The sequence below is a fragment of the Ursus americanus genome, chromosome 4, assembly GCF_024610735.1.
Source record: "Ursus americanus isolate L20-20 chromosome 4, mUrsAme1.1.p, whole genome shotgun sequence".
Classification (NCBI taxonomy): Eukaryota; Metazoa; Chordata; class Mammalia; order Carnivora; family Ursidae; genus Ursus; species Ursus americanus.
Window position 1 is genome coordinate 73,426,669 of NC_142130.1, and position 20,560 is coordinate 73,447,228.

Below are 20,560 nucleotides of genomic sequence, written 5' to 3' on the forward strand. Positions count from 1 at the left end.
AATCTTGTCCTTCTTGAAATTTGCCATTGATTCTTTGATGTACTTCAGAGTTTTCTGTGGTACTTTATATCTTTGTTGAGAGGCTTCACAGGTATTTTTTGAAGTTCCACAATTACTCTGATACACAGCTATGTTTGAAAGCACATGCTTTTCGATTCCTTTTTCTTTTTAACTGTATACTCCTCACTTTCCATGCTATTCTTATTTTGTCAGAGACTCAGTATGTTTTATTTTCTGCTGCCTCTCTTGTGTCTGCATGTAGTCGGTGCTCCATAAATATTTATTAAATGACTGAATAAATGAATTATCTCATGTGTTCATATTGTTTAATTAAGAAATACTTCCAGATTACAAGATAACCAAAGTATTTTCCTGCAGTTTCTGTAACCAGCTTTATGATTTTTCCTTTCATATTTAGGTCTTTAAACCACATCCATATGTATATATGTCTGTATCTGATTGTATTTCTTTATGTATAGTGGGCCAGTTTTCCCAACACCCAGCTCCTAAACAAAACTTTGTTTTATCATTGATTTGTGTTGCTACCTTTATCTTCTTTCATGTTGGCTCATACAGCTTTGCTAACACCTCGTACATTATTGCCTCCTCTATAGTGATTTTCAAGGTTAAGTTGTGACTCTCAAAAGGGAATACTTTTTACATTGTAAAGCACTTGACACGTATAGGTATGTGTAAAATATGTACAATGAAAATTTTGCAAACAATATTCTGTGGTGTATTTACCATTATGACGTCTTTTAAAATTTTCAATTTTATTTTATTTCATTTTTTTAAACAAATATTCATCATGATGATAATGTGTTACAAGCTATAGTTTAAAAAACAGTTCTAGGAAGCCTTTCCATGGGCGTCTTTCATGTGCTCTCATACCCTGTGAGATCAGTATTATTGTATGTTGGAGTCAAATTTCTGTTGTTATAATATCTGTGTCCTTTCTAGGCTGTGTCTCCTTGAGCATAGAGATAATACGTAATTTCTTTATGTCCCTTTCGCCTAGCAACTGGCTCATAAATTTATTTGTACTATATTTTTGTAGAATTGATACCTCAAGATAACTCCGTGAACATGTCTAAAAAGTTCTAGACTGCATTTGTGTACCTTTTATTTTAGGAAACTGCCTATTAAGCACCTAAAGAAAGACAGCTTTTAATAATATGAAATATACTAGGTTTTTTGAGTTGTCCACATATAATTTTCTGCTTTCCAGTATAATAAATATTGTTAATGATCAAGAATAGTGTGTCAGTATATAAGAAATTTGACGTTTTCTCCAGGAGAAGATAGGTCTTGTGCTAGTGGTAACAATCCTGTGAATAAGTAGTATAATCAAAAATAAATCTCTGAGGCCAGTCATATTTTTATAGTTCTGTTAATAGAATTTTCCCTTAGGTTATCTTAAATTTTTGTTCTTTTTCAGTCATTATTCAATCTTTTGGAGTTTAGAAGATTAGTTCTGAATTACAAGCCTCCATCAAATGCTCAAGATTTACCCCGAAACCAAAAGGTAAAATTACGAAAGATTTTTAAGCTGAGTATATATATATACACACATATATACATATGTATATATGTATACATACATATATACATACATACATATATACACATGTATGTATATATGTATGTATAGGTCATCCTGTCCTTTTATCTGTGCTTGGTTTTAGGGCAGTTTGTCTCATCAAATCTAGAACTTTTAATTTTGAATATCAATCCATTAATCTCAGTTACTACAGTAACTTTCTATTCTTCATCAGTATGTTATAAATATGAATTTTTCTTCACACGTGTGTCAGTAATATGCCAATTTTTTGTGTCACTTTAGTAATTGCTTTTTTCCTTTTTTTTGGACTGTCAAATTTCAGTAAACTTTATAGGTTTCAATTTATAATTCAAGGTCTTTCTTCAGTTGCCTCCTGAAAAATAGTGTGGGAAGAAAAACTTTTTTCAACTGTTTGTGTAGATGAGCCTTTTAAAGGATTAGTTTTGCATTGGCTGTCTTTGCAGTGCAAATCTATAACTTCTATTTTGTAAATTAATACTGTTAGGCAATATAATGTGACAGAGTGCACAGATAATCAGAGCTAGATTGCCTGGGTTTTCTGGCTGTGGACCTAGGGCTTGACCTGTCTGTTTAGTTTCCTTATCTGAAAGGTGTAAATAATAATAGTGATTATTTTATAGAGTTGTGAGAATGAAATGAGATAAAATGTACAAAGAGCTTAGAAGTGCCTATTGCATAGTAAGCAGCTCAGATGATGTTAGTTACTGTATTCATATTAGCTTTTCAGATGCAGAAATTTATACTTAATGGAAAAAGTTAATTATGGAGATGATGTATGTGAATGTTTAGGGCTTTAGGGATCTTGTCATAAAGAAATTGTAGCCCTAAAGGTGACTGGTTGCACAAAGAAGTTAAAGTTTTAGGTTTCAGTAAAGTGTTGAACTTTGTGTGACTTACTGTATTAATGATACATAATTAAATCATGTTTCTCTTTTAATGTGTAATTTGAGAACCACTTGTTTGCAAACATGAAACATTTATAATGCAAGCTAGTGGGAATATAACAATTTATGGCTTGCTTTTTCAGGCTATAATCTTTGAGCTGTAAAGTATCAGACTGGTAAACAAGCCATTTTCAAAAGGGAGTCAAGATCACTTGACAACCCCACAGACTTCCAGAGAAATTAAGCAAAACCCCTTCACTCATTACCATTTTGCAGTGAAACTTTTTGGAATATTGCTTCTCTTTATTGCAACTTGTTAATAATCACTGTTCTCTCTTCTGAGATCTCAGTTGAAGTAGATTTATAATTTACATGTCATTATTTGGGAATATTGCTTCCAATTAGGTATTCATATGTATCTTGACCTTTTCTTTTTTTGTTTCTGGATTTTAGTGCTTTACAGAGTTAGTTTATTTTATTCTTCAAACTGTTGAGTAAGACTAAGTCAGTTTTATAATCCTATTTAAAAAACGGTTTTATAATCCTATTTAAAAAACAGTACCAAAAAATGGTACATCCTTATGTACCATGTACTGTATGTACTATAATTTTAAGATTGTTCAGCTGAGTACTAGGGAAATATGTAAATCCAATCTTTAGCACCTTTCTAGAGAAATTTGTTTTCTTGCAATGGAAGGGGCAGCATGTCCAGGGGTCCCTTTAGGTTAAGGAATTAAAAGGATCTCTACTTCCGTTCTGAAAAGGACACTTATTTAGAAGAATTCTGTGTAATTTTATAAAAGGTGGTTCCACAAATGAGGTTATTCTTTAATCTGGCATGGTGATATCAATACATAATATAACTTGACATTTCTGAAGCAAACATGTGTGACTTAGAGATAGTTATCAGCCACTGATTGGTGCTACATTCATCTGAGATGATAAAAGACACAGGTTTTTAAAAAGATGTCAGTGTGACTTCTTGCTACTTATTATTTCATAATGAATTTATATCCAATTTATGTAATGTTTACTGCTACACTGAGTTTGAAAAATAATGTGCTAAGATACCCGATACCCTTGGGGATCACTTTGGTCAGATCACAGAGATGTCATTTGCATGCATTGCTAATCAGGATTTTTTTTTTTTTTTTTTTAGGATTTTTTTTATCAGCAGGTAAATCAGTCATAAATATTACATACTTATTGAGTGAGAGAAAGAGGTGGAGTTTTTGAAATCAGTTTGTATTTTAGGTAGACTTGGTTATTACTTATAGAAGTTGAAACTAATTTTATACATAAATACTTATTGTACTGTTTGTAATTTTAATGTCTAGGAGAATTGTGAGGTTACTAGAAATTTAAAGATGGATTCTCATTGTAAACACCTCATCCCTTCCCACTCCCACACATAGTGTCTTTTGGCTTAAAAAGCCACAAACTGATGACAAAACATGTTAAATGTTGAGAAAACAAAGATGCATAAGTTCATAATAGAGGTAATCTCCATATAAATAGCTAAAACCTTATTATTCATAAGGTTATATTAATTAAAGTCTTGAATTAAGGGCAAATATTTCCAAATAAACAAGATTTCCACACTTTCCACTACTCAGAGATGAGAAGCATTTGAACAGGGAATGTGTTTAGTTGAATACCAGTGAGCGAATACCTGAAGGAGTTTTGAATTTTATGAATAACAGAGGCATTCTGGAATTTCTGTCTTTAGCTATGAATAAAGTACAAGATTGGATTTATAAGTTTCAGTAAATCTTAAAGGATTCAGAGCATACAAAGTATGTTTTCTGACCACAGTGGAATTAAGATGGAATTTGACAACAGAGATATTTAGAAAATCCCCCTGAGAGTAGGGGAATTATGTAATATATCTTTAAATAACCCAGAGGACAAAGAGCAAATCAGAAGGGGGAAATTTTAGAATATTTTAAACAATAAAAATTAAAATATGACATAGCAGAATTAGAGGGAGGCAGCTAAGGCAGTGGTTAGTGAAAAATGCATGAACTAAGCACATTAGAAAATAAGAATGGTTTCAAATTTATGACATCATTTGGCACATCAAGAAATTAGAAAAAACACATTAATATTTGAAAGTAGAAGAAAGAAAATAATAAAGAGCTAAGTCATTGAAATAGAAATGAGAAAGACAGTAGAGAAAATTAATGAAATCAAAAGCTGCTTCTAAAGGTCAGTAAAATTAGTGAATTTCTAGGTAGACTGAGCTAGAAAAAAAAAAGGGAAGAAACAAATTAGCAATATAAAGAATGAAAGAGAGGGACATCACTACATATTCTCTAGACAATAAAAGAGAATAGTGGAATATTATACACAGTCAACATCCTTATATCACATTAAAAAAAATTGAATGTTTAGTTAAGAACCTACTCAGCAAAAAATTCAACAGTGAAGTTGTTTACTGGTGAATTATACCAAACATCTACGGAAGAAATAATACCAATTCTCTACATGTTTTTCAAGAAAGTTGAGAAAATATGAAACTTCCCAATTCTTTCTATGAGCCCACCATTACCCTGAAACCAAAATAGAAAAAGATGTTTCAAGAAAAGAAAACTAAAGACCAGTATTCCTCATGAATGATTGCCAGATTTTTGGCAAATTGAATCCTGAGATATCAATAAAGGATGCTACTTCATTGGCAACTGGGGTTTATTTAGAACTGCAAAATTGGTTTAGTGTTTAAAAATCAGTGTCATTCACCATGTTAACAGAGTAAGAAGAAAAACCATTTGATCGTCTAAGTAGATAAAGAACAAGAATTTGACAAAAGCTAATGTATCTAAAATCTCACAGAAACTAGAAATTGAAGGAAGTTTTCTTATCCTGATAAAGATAGTTTATGAAAAGTCTACAACTAACTAGTATAATGCTTAATGGTGAAAGACTGAATGCTTTGCCCCAAAGATCAGGAACACGCAAGGATGTAATCCCTCACCACTGCTGTTAAACAGTGGCCTAGAGGGAATGAATTCAGCAAGGTTACATGAAAGAAGGCGAACATGGAAAAATCGATTATATTTCTAAATACTAACAACACACAATGGGAAATTTAAATTAAAAAATATTTATGTACAGTAGCATAAGTGTGGACTATTGGGGTAAAATTTTATGGAAAAATCATAAAATATTGCTGAGTAAAGAAGTAGATATGTTCAAGGATCAGAGGATTCAATATTGTTATGGTATCAGTTATCCCCAGTTTAATCTATAGATTCAGTGCAATCCCAACGGTAATCCCAGCAGGCTTTTTCATAGGAATTGACAAATTGATATAAAACTTATGTGGAAAATCAAAGAATATAGAATAGCCATCTTTAAAGAGAAAGACAGTGTTGGAGGAATCAACTCTCAGGCACTCTTATTGGTGAAAAGATAGTTCTATAGATAAATGGAACAGAACAGAGTCGAGAAATAGACCTATACATATAGGGTGAGTTAATTAAAATTGACAAAATAATTCATAGGCGAAGGAGAATCTTTTAAACTAATGGTATCATAGAAAGATAATCCTCAACCCTTATAGAACATATTCATTTATTTTTCAAATATATGAAAAAATTAATGGATTATTGATCTAACAGAAAACTAAAACTTTAAAAATTTTTGAAGAAAACAGAAAATTTTATAGTTTTGGCTTAAAAGATTTAAGTGGGACTAAACAAGGGCACAAATCATAGAAGAAAATGTTAAATAATTGGACTTCATCAAGATTAAAAACTTGTAATCTTGAAAAAATTTATACAAAATTTATACAAAATTTTCTCCCAGCCACAACTGGGAGAAAATATTAGCAAAACATATATCAGATAAAGGAACTGTGTCTAGAATATATACAGAAATTGTGTAACTCAATAAGATAACCTATTACTATATTGGAAAAAATACTTGAACAGATACTTCACCAAAGAAAGTATGCAAACTAAATAACTACAGGAAAAGGTGCTAGACATTATTAGTCATAGGAATATGCAAATTAAAACTAGAGGTCCCACATTGGACTCACTGGAAGAACTGGCGAAAAATACAGTCCATATCCAAATATTGTAGAATGTGGATCTAGAACTTCCATTATGCTGTCGGTGGGAATATAAAATAGTATAACACTGTTGTAAAAATAGTTTGGTTGTGTCTTAAAGACATCTACAGGCCCTCTCCAGGTTTTTACTTTAGAGAAATGAAAACATATGTCCACACAAAGACACTTAAAGTAATATCCACAGCATCTGAAATAGGTCACTTGATAAATAAGTGTGGGGCATCCATACAGTGGAATACCACTGAGCAACAAGACAGAATGAATCGTCATGTACACAATCATGCGGATGAACCTCAAAATAATCACTTCTATTTTAAGAAACCAGATTAAAATGAGTACATAGGGTATGGTTTGATTTATATAACTTTCTAGAAGATACCAAGTGACCATGGTTGCTTTGGGATGTTCAGGGAGGGGAGTAAGCGTTGAAGAAACTTGTGGGAGTGATGGATAGTTACATTATCTTGACTGTGGTGATGCTTTTACGGCTGTCTACATGTCTGAAGCTCATAAAATTGTATACTTTATAATGTACAGTTTATTGTGTATCAGTTATACCTTGATAAGTCTTTAAAAAAGAAAGACTAAGCATGTGGTTGTATTTTCATAGTTTAGCCGTATGCGGGAGCTGCATTTAACATCAATTACAATTTAACATTTGAAATTCAAAAAGATTTTCTAGCCACGGAAGTTGGCTGAGAGCAAAAATGTTTCATTGATTTATATATATATATATATATGTATATATGTATATTACATTACTTTTCCAGTATGCTTCTGAGCAGAAATTCAGTTATTTTTCAAAAGTCATTTATTTCATCCTTGTTATTTAGGAAGGAATGTCTCAACTGCACTGATGTAGGAGTGTTAAAAGAAAGAGAAATTGATCTCAGGAAATTAGGGATATTTCTGAAATTTTTTCAGAAAATTCTGAAATAATTTCTGAAAATTATTTTTAGGATTAAAATTCTTTGAGTTCACACTCTTAAAATCCAATATTTATGTAAGGCAATTGTGGGGGAGTAGAAAGTACAACAGAAAAATCATGGATTAGTTTTCTTTCATTTAGAACTTTTAAACTTTATCATTGATGATGGAATTTTTTTTAAAAAGATTTATTTATTTTAGGGAGAGAGTGAGTGCGGGGATTGGGGGGCGTGAGGGGCAGAGGGAGAGACAGAATCTCGAGCAAACTGCCCACTGAGCATGGATCCCTTTGCAGGACTTGATCTCAGGACCCTGAGATATCATGACTTGAGCCAAAACCAAGAGTCGAACACTTAACTGACTGAGCCACCCAGGCACCCCGATGATGGAATTTATTATACTTACATAAATCCATGTTTTTCATAAATTAGTGATTTCATTCAGACAATGCACTTTGTGATTGCTGTAATGTTATATCATTTTTGGATCAAGTGACAAGTATTTGGAGTCAAATGTTTTCCTTTACACCTATTTTTTTCAGGACTCCTTTTTTTTTTTTTTTTTAAATGCATTCTAGGAACAACTATTTCTATATTGATTATATTATTCTGGACAGCAACTATACACATATACACACACCCCTACAGTTTTATGATGTTGAGAACACCAACCATATACTTTTGGAAATTTTTTTCTAATATTTAAATAGATATATAAACTTTCCCTGTTAAAATTGTTATTGCAAGAGCTAACTATAGTAAGAACTGCTTGTTTGATTTGTTACCATAAATTATTTCACTGAGGTATGTGAATTACATTCTTTATAAAAGTCTCCTTGTTTTAAAATAAATTGTTCATGATTGATAATATTGGATTGTTAGTTTCTCTAAGGGTTTGATGAAATGAGATGTTCGTAAGAATTGAATGCCTGGTTTGTGTAGCAGAAAGTTATGGAAGAAATATAGAAGTTCTTGTGTTTGAGAAGTTTACAGTCTTATTGAGAAACAAAAGTTGAGATTTCACAGGAACACTAGAAGGGTGATACATTCGTTTAATATTAGTATCTAGACTAATCTTGTCTGATAATTAGGATTGTCCCATGACAGTGCCAGTTGGTGATTCATTGCTGAGTGAAAGACATTCATTTTAGTAGATGTGGAGTGTGAAGGAATCATTGACTTGGAGGGGTCTGGGAAAGCTTCATGGAGGAGGAGGGATCTTTGTTTAAATGGGCTTATTGAGGAAAAGTACTTAAACAGTGCCTGGCACCAAGTAAGCACTCATTGAATGTTGGCTGTTGTTATTGCTGTCCACAGCAGCTGGGCCTTGCTGAATGGAAAGGATTATAATAAATAGACTTGAATGAGGAGAGGATATTTTTGGCTGGGTAATAATATGATTAGCTATGAAAATGCGGCATTTGTGCTGAAATTGTGAGCTAAGCCTAGGTCTTCTGCTGTTTTCATCCTGGACTCCTTTGAAAAGTGTCCTAGGTCACAACACTCTTCTTTAATAATGTTGTAGGAGTGCTGGACTCCTCCCTAATCAATATTCGTTAAATTTTTGGTTTATTAAAATGAATATCTAATCTGTTTTCCAGTAAAGATTTTGTTAATCTTCACCTAAGTGTTGTTTTCCCCCCAATAGGAACATCGAAATTTGCCTTTTATGCGTGAGCTAAGGTATCTATTTGCACTTCTTGTTGGTACTAAAAGGAAATATGTTGATCCATCAAGAGCAGTTGAAATTCTTAAGGACGCTTTCAAATCAAATGACTCCCAGCAGGTAGGTTTTCTTTACTTACTTACTTATTAACATTTGTATTTTATTTAATCTGATCATTCCTTAAGCAGTTTTATAAAGACACAGGACAATTGAAGATGTTGTTATTCCTTTTTATTAAAAATAAGTTGTAGCCATTTAAAACATTGTTTATTTGGAAGATTTACTTCTAAGTTAAGAAAAAAGTAACAGTGATCTTGGAAAGTGTTAAGATAAATGAAGCTGTAATTTATATTGTGATAGAAATTAATAAGTGAAAACAGTGGGTAAAATTAGGAATGTTCACAAATGTTAGTTATAAATCCTCACAAATATGTGAAAAACCCATGGCCTATGTAGTATACATGTCTTTGGTATGCCTATTTTTGTTGGCGCAAAGTAGGTCCCTTAATTACTCAGAACTCTGAACTACATTAACTTTGTTATTGTTGCTTTAATTTTCCAATCGTTTTGTAGAATCTCATGTTGAGATCCTTACCTTAATTACATCTTCAAAGACCCATATTCTGGGGGTGCCTGGGTGGCACAGCGGTTAAAAGCGTCTGCCTTCGGCTCAGGGCGTGATCCCGGCGTTATGGGATCGAGCCCCACATCAGGCTCCTCTGCTATGAGCCTGCTTCTTCCTCTCCCACTCCCCTTGCTTGTGTACCCTCTCTCGCTGGCTGTCTCTATCTCTGTCAACTAAATAAATAAAATCGTTTAAAAAAAAAAAAAAAGACCCATATTCTGAATAAGATTACATCCTGAGGTCCCAGGTGGACATATATTTTGGCGGGCCACTATTTAAACTACAACAGTTGGTATGGATGGATTTTTGTGCTGAGTTTAGTTGTCTTTAACTATATGGCTTTGGAACAATTTCCTTAAGCTTCTTAGATCCAAATTTTAATATTTTAAAGGTGAATGGATTGACCCAGCTGCTCTTTAGAAAACTTCTAGCTGGAAAAATATATGATAGCAAACTTGTTCAATTCTTGGGGCTATTTTAGTAAATAAAGGCAGATTGCTTGCACCGATTCATCTGTCTTTGATGAACCAGTCTTATTAGTAGGATTGTTTTTTTTTTTCCCTCCCTGGGTTCTGGATGAACCTATTTTCTGTGTTCCACCTCACATTATTGAAAGAATTATGGTAGTTGATGAATACAACTGCCACTGCCTGTTCCCATTTTCCCATGGTTGGGGAACTAGCACTGAAAGAAGGGATGGCGAAAGGTGATGCAGGTGCTAGTTCTGAATGGAGAATTCGTTTGAAGGTCATGAGATGGTGGACTCGGTAGTCAGGAGTCAGTGATTGATTAGACTAAGCCTGTCCAGGTTAACATATCTTAGTAAAAGTGGATGTGGCATAAAAAGTTGTGTGTAAAAGTTGAATTAAGAAAATGAATTGCTGAAAAACATGTCTTCCTTCTAAGAAGCCAGTAATAATCTTTATATAATGAAGAGCTCTTTGGTAATGTGGGTCTTTCATTTTATAAAGATTCGTTTGGGAACTCTTTTGGGGGTGATAATTATTTTTAAAAATAACATATGTAAGTTAGAATTTATATATTTGTGTGTATATATAATGTTGTATATATTATATATAACATAATGAATTTATGTTTATTTTCTCATAGTGAAACCCAGTCACTCTGATTATCGATATAATGCTTATTTTTCTCAGATACTGATTTTATTCTCTGGTTACATTATAAATATTTCTTGCATATGATGTGAAACATTTCATATGATATTTTTGTGAGGAGTGAGTAATTCTATGTTTGATGTGACTGGCTGTAAGTTTTATGTTGCAGTATTTGGTATTTTTATTAGTAGGCTCAAATATCAAAAAGACTTTTTTTTTCTTTCCACAGCAAGATGTGAGTGAGTTTACACACAAATTATTAGATTGGTTAGAAGATGCCTTCCAAATGAAAGCTGAAGAAGAGACGTAAGTGACCATGAAATTTAGCGATGGGGTTTTAGGAGACTGATAAATAACACTCATTTTTTCCCCTTTTATGTATCAGTGTCTATGGAGAAATAGAAAACTGAGAGATGTATGGGAACCCAAACGTTACTTGTATTGACAAGTTGTTTAAAATTTGTGGCTTAAATGCTGAGTAGCTTTAGATTTCTGTTGTAAGATTAGAATCTTGCCAGAAAGATCTAAAAAGCAACCCATAAAATGGCTAATTCCACATGCCCAGTTCTTTTCCTTGGATTCAACAGTCTCTTTTTCAGGAGGAAGAATGAGTTAGTGGTGGGACAAGATTCCAGAAGTATTACTTCTGATGAAGTCCTTTCAGATGGAATCACAACGACAAGGATATGAAGTTCCTCCTTAACATTTTCTAGCTTTTTATTTTCTTTCCATTAGCTTGAACCAATAAGACTTTGGTTATTTAAGATATCTGCACACTTTCAGGATGGTCCTACTCCCATTCCCAGGAGGCCACTCTCCTAATACCAACCCCTGGTTTTTTGTGTATCTTTATAAAACATTGGTTGATCATTTAGGACTTGCCACTATAGGCTCTGATGTGGTCCAAGAAGATACACGTAGAAGACCTGCCTAGAAGGTCTTCTACCAAGAAGACAGGTGGAAATCCAAGGCTGAAAATTCTCTCCCTTTTCTTTTTTCTTATTTTTAAATTATAGCCAGCTTTATTGTTCAGGAAACATCATTATAACAGGTCTGCAATGAGACTAAATTAAAATAAAATATATTCTACTTATACAGTGTTAATCAATAAGAGATTCCCCCAAAAGTTAATATAGATATAGACTTCCTCCTTTCGTTCTCCAATTCTTAGGGGAAAAGTAAGTTTCCCATATCCCTTGATCTTTTTTTTCTTTTTCTCCTGAGAGAGAGAGGGAGGGAGAGAGTGAGAGCAGGGGGAGGGACAGAGGGAGAGGGAGAATCTTAAGCAGGCTCCACACTCAGCGTCAAGAGTGTGACACTTTCAGGCCCCTGGGTGGCTCAGTCGGTTAAGCGTCCAACTCTGGATTTCAGCTCATGTCAATGATCTTCAGATCATTCTATGATCACCATGGAATGGTGAGATCCAGCCCCTTGTTGGGCTCTGCGCTCAGTGGGGAGGCTGTTTGAGATTCTTACCCTCTGCCCGTCCCCTTGCTCTACACTCATGAGTGCTCTCTCTCCAAAATAAATAAAATCTTAAAAAAAAAAAAAAAAAGAATCGGAGGCTTAACCACCTGAGGTTCCCAGGTGCCCCTTCTCTTGATGTTTTAAGGTAAAGTGCAAAGAAATTTTATATTTGAAAAATCACATTGTTTTTGCCTTTGTGGTTGCAGTCTAATGAAAAATAAAAGTCACTTCTGAGTTTCTAAGTTTGTTCAGTCTCAGCTATAGGCATGTTATTTCTGTGCCTGCATAGAGCTGGGATTCTGCAGCCGGTTCCCTCATGGGGGTGGGTATAGTTCCTTCTGTCCTTCTGATGTCAGTTTCATGCGCTTGAATTCTAGATTTCAGGGGGTTATTAGGACACACATGATTAACACTGAATGGTCTCTTACCTTTGAAATTTTAGAATTAAAGCAAAACTTCAGCCCTCTAGCTCTCAGTCCATGTATATAATATTCCCGGAACTTTGTGCAGTCCAGACTCAAGTTGTTGCCAAAGTCTGTAGCAGAAGTTTTAGGAGATGTCGTAAACAACAGATCAGTGGTTTAATTCTGCCTGGATGCCTGTCGTTGAGGGCCAGTTGCTTGCCAACAATTATATGTGAACTTAAACTAAGTTGGGAGAGAGATCTGAAGAGATTGATTATGGTGCTAAGTTTACAGTGTTTGAGGAAAAAAATTCTATTTTTGGTAAATTTTGTCTTAGAATGGGGCATTTGAATGCTGCTTTCTTCTTGGTGTGTTTGGAAGCTTATGACGCTGACAGCTCTGGTCCTCAGCTACTTTCTTGTCCCCAGAAGTTTTAGTTGCATTTTCCTTAGGAGCTTCTTCAGTTTGTGGCTCCGAGTGCTGCACTGAGTGACCTACTTTTGTGCCACAGGGTTGAGCCCATTGCCTTTGGCCATGGAATTGTTTAGGCCTGGGAAACCTGCCTCTTAGGTTACTTCCTTCTCTTGTTAGCTTCTCACTTCATGTTCCTTTCATCTGGAAAATCGCCCCATCAGATTCCTGGAATGAATCTGCTGTTGCTGCTTGTGAAAGCTGGGTCCCAGCATCCCGTGAAGATACACTCTGTGCTCAGCTTTGGCATGTTCTAGGCCTAGAGTATGTCTCTCTCTGCTGCATTGTTTTCTGGGTGGCACATGCCTCTAAAGTTCACATACATTATATATATTTTTTATTCTTCTTTTAGGAAGGTTTGGCTGAATTTTCAACAGTATAACGTGCTTCTTAGCCTCTATCCCATGCAGAGCCAGCTCTGTTCGATGGATATGTGTCTTTTCTTCCTGTTCTTTGGGTTTGTTTTCTGGCCTTTACATTTGTTTTTCTCTGACTCGCTCCTCTGATACTGTCTCAATAGGTCCCTCATGATGAGAGTTAGTGATTCACGAATGACAGTCGTCCAGGCTGGTTCCTCTCTAGTACAGCTCACGTCCCTTGTATCTTTCCTGAGAGTTCTGATATCAAAATTCTTTGTGTGTTTCCTCAGAGTGTGAACAGTATCTGTATCCTTATCTGTGATAATGGAGTCTTTGAGGTTCTTTCAGTAATTCTTTGAATGTTTCACCCTGAAATCCCTAGTTCCTCCTCTCAAATCTATCCAGATTTTCTATAAGCACTTCATTTAGTTTATCCTGTCTTCAGTACATGACCCCCATTGCTTTTTATCTGTAGCCTCAGAAGAGTGCCTAAATCCATGTTCCTTCTGAGGGGGTCATTTTATGCTGATTTTGGAGATCTTGCTTATTATTTATCTACTTGTTAATTTTCTTTGGGTTCTAGTCACCTCTTCTGATCTAGTAACTAACAAATTATCTCCCTTTTTTCCTAACACTGTTTTAAAAGAAGCTAGAACTTTTCCATTCTAGTTCATCTGAAATCTTAAGTTTATTTGAAATATGTTCTCCTTGTTCATTTCCCCATCATTTTCTATCTGTTCTTTACTGTTTGTGGAGCTAAAACTGTTTTTGAATCTCTGTGCTCTCCCTGTTTAGAACAGAGCTTTCCAGTTGGTGTGCCATGGTTAACCAGATTATGGATTGTGGAGATACTGATCCTATATCTGTGATCATGAGAAAGTATATCTTTTTATCTCAAAGTTCTCTGCATATTATATATATGTATACATATATATGTACACACACAAATGTATACATATACATACATATACATATATATATATATATATATATATATATACACACATGTACAAAAAGATATATATATATACACATACACCAATGGTATTAAAAAGATTGGGAAGCTCTAACCCAAAGCATTGTAGTTTGCTTTGTCATCTCCCCTAGACCTTTGAACTTCTGTGCCAGACTAATTCCCAAGGTAAGATGTCCCTGATACAAGTTTTCTATAGTGATTTCTTTTGGTTTTTGTTATTTGTGTCAATCTATCTTATCTACCACTTTCATGTAAGTGGTGGTTCTCTCATTTTTTTTCTTTTTTTTAAAGGTTTATTTAGAGAGAGCGCGAGTGTGTGCACGTGTGAGGTGGTGGGTAGAGGGAGGGGGGTAAAATCTCAAGCAGAGGAGCCCAACGCAGGGCTCAGTCTCATGACCCTGAGATGATGACCTGAGCCAAAACCAAGAGTCAGACGCTCAACCAACTGAGCCAGCCAGGTGCCCCGGTCTCTCATTTCTATTATAGGAATCTCATGTCTTTTTAATTGCTCTTCACTTGTATTCCTTATATTTCTGTTAGCATAACCAGTCTGGGCCTCTGAGATTCACAGTTTAAATATAGGGCAAAGAATAGGACCTCTGAAAGGTTGGAAAGAAGGACAAGGTAAACAATTTCTAGAAGATTCCTATATGACTGTTTAGGGAAGGTCAGTGTTTCACAGACCAGTGGAGAGGAAGCGAAAATTCAGGCAGGAAGATTTGAGGAGAGATTTGGAAAGAAAATTCAGAATTCGAAGAGCCACTCCGTATCTAGTTCGTTCTGGCAAAGTCACCAACCTCTTTCCATGGGGTATGTGTCTAGCAGTATGGAATGTTGATTTTCTACATAAAAATAAGAGGCCATGGGAAGGAGATTCCCATTAATATTTATATCTAAAGATTCATAGATTTTACATCAAAAGAGAGAATCTTTAGATCGTTCTTCTAGCCCATGTCATTCTCAAGTCCTTTTTATTCTCACAGTATAAGATGTATAAGGTATGAAATAAATTTTTCCCATAGAGTTAAAATGCCCAAAGACTAAGTATATGTAGTGGGAGAGGATACATTGATTTTGGAGTCAGATTTAAGTTCACTTTGCAGCTTGATTTCTGACCAATTGTGTGAATTTGGACAAGTGACTTAACCTGCTCTACAGCTTTATATTCAGTGAAGTAGAAGTAATTGTACTATCTGTTATCAGTTAGCGTGGGCTAGATAGTCCAGTGGCAACAACCCCAAGACTTTGCAGGCTTATATTATATTGTTAGATGATGTGTCCAGTGCGTGTGAGCAAGGGGCTCTGCTCATTCTTTCAGTCAGGGCCCCAGGCTGACAGACGCTTCCCCTCATCACCACTTCTGGGGTTACCACGGCAATGAAAGTACACTGGCTCTCAAAGTTTCTACCACACATCACTTCTGCTCACATTTTGTTGGGCAAAGCAAGTCATGTGGTCTGCCTAACTTCTAAGTGAGTGGGAACACCTTACACCCATTAGGATGGCTACTATCAAAAAACCCCAGAAAACTGCAGGTGTTGACAAGGATGTGAAGACATTGGAACCCTTGTGCACTATTTGTGGGAATGTGAAATGGTGCAGTTGTTTTGGGAAACATCATGGTGGCTCCTCAAAAGATTAAAAATAGAATTGCTATTGGAGGGAATCCTTTCACAATGTATATGTATATCAAATCATCATGTTGTATACTTTAAACTTTGTCATTTATACCTCATGCAGCTGAAAAAAAGATCGACCATATGCTCCAACAATTTCACTGCTGGGTATATATTAAGAATTGATAGCAGGGTCTTAAAGAGATATTTGAACACCCCTGTTCATAGCATTATTCACGATAGCCAAAAGGTGGAAACCACCCAATGTCCATGGATGAATAGATAAACAAAATGTGGCATACATACAGTGCAATATCCTTAAAAAAGAAGGAAATTCTGACACATGCTACCCCATGGATGCTAAGTAAAATAAGCCAGTCACAAAGAAGACAAACCGTATGCCACTTACATGATGTGTCCAGAGTTGTAAAACTCAAAGGAACAGTGAGTAAGAATGGTGGTTGCCAGGGCCTGGGGGAGGGAGAAATGTGGAGTTGTTCAGTGAGTGTAGAGTTTCAGTTTTGCAAGATGAGAAGACTGGAGATTGGTTGCACAACAGTATGAATATACTTAACCCTACCCACCAACCATTTAAAAATGGGTAGATGGTAAATTTTGTGTTATGTATATCTGACCACAATTCAAATTTTTAAAATTTAAATACAGCGTGAGTGGGAAAGTACGTCTTAACCACATACTGGAAGTAGAGGGCCAGAAATCTTTTTGAGTTATCACTACCTCAGAGCATTGTTGTGAGGATAAAGTGAAGTAATTCCCACCAGTTGTTTTAAGGAGTAAACGATGATGCATGTACTATATTTATAAAGAGGCATGTCTTTCATTTATTTATTTATTTATTTATTTATTTATTTATTTATTTATTTATTTATTTATTCATTCGTTGATTCATTCATTCATTCATTATATCAGTTTTACTGGTTTAAACACAAAATTCATGAAGATAAATTCTGTACACAGTTGTGGATACCACACACTTTTATGTAGTAATGCCAAGATAAACTGTTTTCAGACCACAGAGAACAGAACATAAAAAGAAGAAGAGGTTCAAAAATTGTTAACTTCTGTTTGCCTCAATCGAAAAAGGAAAAAAAAAATAATGTGCATGTTAAAGAATTTGGAAAATTCACAAATGACTAATCGTGCCTGCAGCATGAAGGGTGGACTAGCTGCTGAGCTGCTTTGGGTCAAAGCTGGAGTTTTGCTCCTTCATTGGTGACAGCTGCTATTTTTGAATGGTCTGCACTCTCCTATTTAAATGTGGGAAATGCCATGTTAAAGTTTTATGGAAATTTACTCTGATTAAGAGTGGCTTTTCTTTCTTCCTAGCAAGTCCAAATATAATCTGTTGCTCCAGACTAAAAGTGTGAGGTCGAAATGAACAATAATAATAGTTCACTCCGTGAACACAGACTGTGTCAGGTCCTCTTGTAATGTCGTCCCACGCAGCAGCTCATTTTAACCCTTACAGCAGCCCTTGGAGTTCAGTTGCTATTATTGTCCTCAGTTGACAGGTGAAAACATGGAAGAGTAAATGTAGTAAGTGCCTTGTCCAAGGTAATGTCAGTGAGTGACAGCCACATCAATGTCACCATCTTGGCAGGTATTAATGTTCTTTGAATGCTCTATTACTTACGAGTCCAAAAATTATAACCACATTTATGTTTTTTTTTTGCCGTGCTTTAGGGATGAAGAGAAGCCAAAGAACCCCATGGTAGAGTTGTTCTATGGAAGATTCCTTGCTGTGGGAGTACTTGAAGGTATGGTTACACATGTTTGTGACATTTGAAGAGATATTATCTAATCGCTTTTGTCTTGATAGTGACTCCTTGTTGAATGGTTTTTAATTTTAATTTGATTTACTCTGTCTAGTAGCCTGTTGTATTGCTACTACTAATCATTTATAAGAAAAGATTGAATTGAGTGATGAAAAGGAAGGTACAGGGTACATTATCACATGCTAATTGATAGTTATCCTGATGTTCTTTCCTGAGAAAGCTTCTGTGATTCTGTGAATTGTTGGGGTATAGGGATTAAGGAGGCAATTGGTTTGGAAAATAATGTTGGAGTTGAATACTGGTTTGGGTATGATGGTTACTGTTTTTGAGGGTTTCAACTCTATGAATGTTGAAAGCTGCATTTAACAATTTAGTGTGGTGAAGGTATTACACTTTCCAGGTGATTATAAAATTCTTTAGGCTCTAGTTTTCAAGAAAGAATCGTACTCTTATCTTTTAAAAAATCATTTGAGAGTGATACTACTCCATCTATCCTAAATGCTTATTACTTAAAATCTGGGTCTGACCAGTTATTCTTTCATTTTCCTAATAAGGGAAGGGAACTGACTCATTAAGTATACTTCAAATAATAATAATTACTAAATCCCAAAGCATGAAGTTTTGAAAAAATCTGAAGCATTTGAAAAACTTTACAAATTTTCCAAATAGCCCAATGCTTCAGCTTTTGGAAAGTTAACCCAAATCACCTGAAGTATATAATTTGGAAAATTGGTTTTCCTCCAGGATTTTAAGTAATTGGTTCCTATGAAGTTTTGTTTGAATACAACTTTTAGAGTTTGGGATTCAGAAAAAGGCAGATAACAACTCAGGATTTAGTCAGCCATTTAAAATGTTACACTGAAGTGTTTGTACATTTCTTTTTTTGCCTCAAATACTAAATATTCATTATATAATGTCCTTTCCAGTTTGGGGTGTCCATACTGTCATACTGATTTTTACTTGAAGTAGAACAATATATTCGAAGCAGTAGAGTAGCTCTAATCAGGTGGTGACTATGCAGTATTTATACCCTTTCTACTTGTGTTACTTGATTATTTTTTTAAAAATTTTTTTATTATGTTATGTTAGTCACCATACAGTACATCCTTAGTTTTTGATGTAGTGTTCCATGATTCATTGTTTGCATATAACACCCAGGGCTCCATGCAATATGTGCCCTCTTTAATACCCATCACCGGCCTATCCCAACCCCCCACCCCCTCCTGTCTGAAGGCCTCAGTTTTTTTCCCAGAGTCCATAGTCTCTCGTGGTTCATTCCCCCTTCTCTTTATCCCCCCTTCATTCTTCCCTTCCTTCTCCTACCGATCTCCCTGCTATTTCTAATGTTCCACAAATGAGTGAAACCATATGGTAATTGTCTTTCTCTGCTTGACTTATTTCACTTAGCATAATCTCCTCCAGTCCCGTCCATGTTGCTGCAAATGTTGGATAATCATTCTTTCTGATGGCTGAGTAATATTCCATTGTATATATGGACCACATCTTTATCCATTCGTCTGTTGAAGGGCATCTTGGCTCCTTTCACAATTTAGCTATTGTGAATAATGTTGCTATGAACATTGGGGTGCATATGGCCCTTCTCTTCACTACGTCTGTATCTTTGCAGTAAATACCCAGTAGTGCAATTGCTGGGTCATAGGGTAGCTCTATTTTTAACTTTTTAAGGGACCTTCATGCTGTTTTCCAAAGTGGCTGTACCAACTTGCATTCCCACCAACAGTGTAAGAGGGATCCCCTTTCTCCACAGCCTCTCCAACATTTGTTATTTCTTGCCTTGTCAATTTTTGCCATTCTAACTGGTGTAAGGTGGTATCTCAAGGTTGTTTTGATTTGAATTTCCCTGATGGCTAATGATTTTGAACATTTTTTCATGTGTCTGTTAGCAATTTGTACGTCTTTATTGGAAAAGTGTCTCTTCCTATCTTCTGCCCATTTTTTGATTCGATTATTTGTTTCTTGGGTATTGAGTTTGAGAAGTTCTTTATAGATCTTGGATACCAGACTTTTATCTGTAGTGTCATTTGCAAATATCTTCTCCCATTCTGTGGGCTGCCTCTTAGTTTTTTTGACTGTTTCCTTGGCTGTGCAGAAGGTTTTTATCTTCTGAAGTCCACAAGTTCAGTTTTTCTTTTGTTTCTCTTGCCTTTGGAGATGTGTCATGAAAGAAGTTGCTGTGGCCGATGTCGAAGAGGTTACACCCTGTGTTCTCTATGATTTTGATGGAGTCCTATCTCACATCGAGGTCTTTCATCCATTTGGAGTTTATCTTTGTGTATGGTGTGAGAGAGTGGTCAAGTTTCGTTCTTTTGCATATAGCTGTCCAATTATCCCAGCACCATTTATTGAAGAGACTGTCTTTTTTCCACTGGATGTTTTTTCCTGCTTTGCCAAAGATTAGTTGCCCATAGAGCCGAGGGTCCATTTCTGGGGTCTCTATTCTGTTCCATTGGTCTATGTGTCTGTTTTTGTGCCAGTACCATGCTATTTTTGTGATCACAGCTTTGTAGTATAGCTTGAAATCAGGCAACGTGATGCCCCCAGCTTTGTTTTTCCTTTTCAATATTTCCTCGCCAT

At 35.2% G+C, this 20,560-nt stretch overlaps 1 protein-coding gene across 6 annotated transcripts in view; it reads left to right on the forward strand.

The window, feature by feature from the left end:
* The window catches only part of USP25 (ubiquitin specific peptidase 25), a 138,707-nt gene that overhangs the window by 55,317 nt on the left and 62,830 nt on the right, over positions 1 to 20,560 (forward strand). For all 6 annotated transcript variants that reach the window (XM_045785447.2, XM_045785449.2, XM_045785452.2 and 3 more), the window contains 4 exons: positions 1,439 to 1,525; positions 9,116 to 9,253; positions 11,106 to 11,182; positions 17,874 to 17,947. In XM_045785447.2, the coding sequence (XP_045641403.1) occupies positions 1,439 to 1,525; positions 9,116 to 9,253; positions 11,106 to 11,182; positions 17,874 to 17,947 (376 nt within the window). The remainder of the gene's footprint in view (positions 1 to 1,438; positions 1,526 to 9,115; positions 9,254 to 11,105; positions 11,183 to 17,873; positions 17,948 to 20,560) is intronic.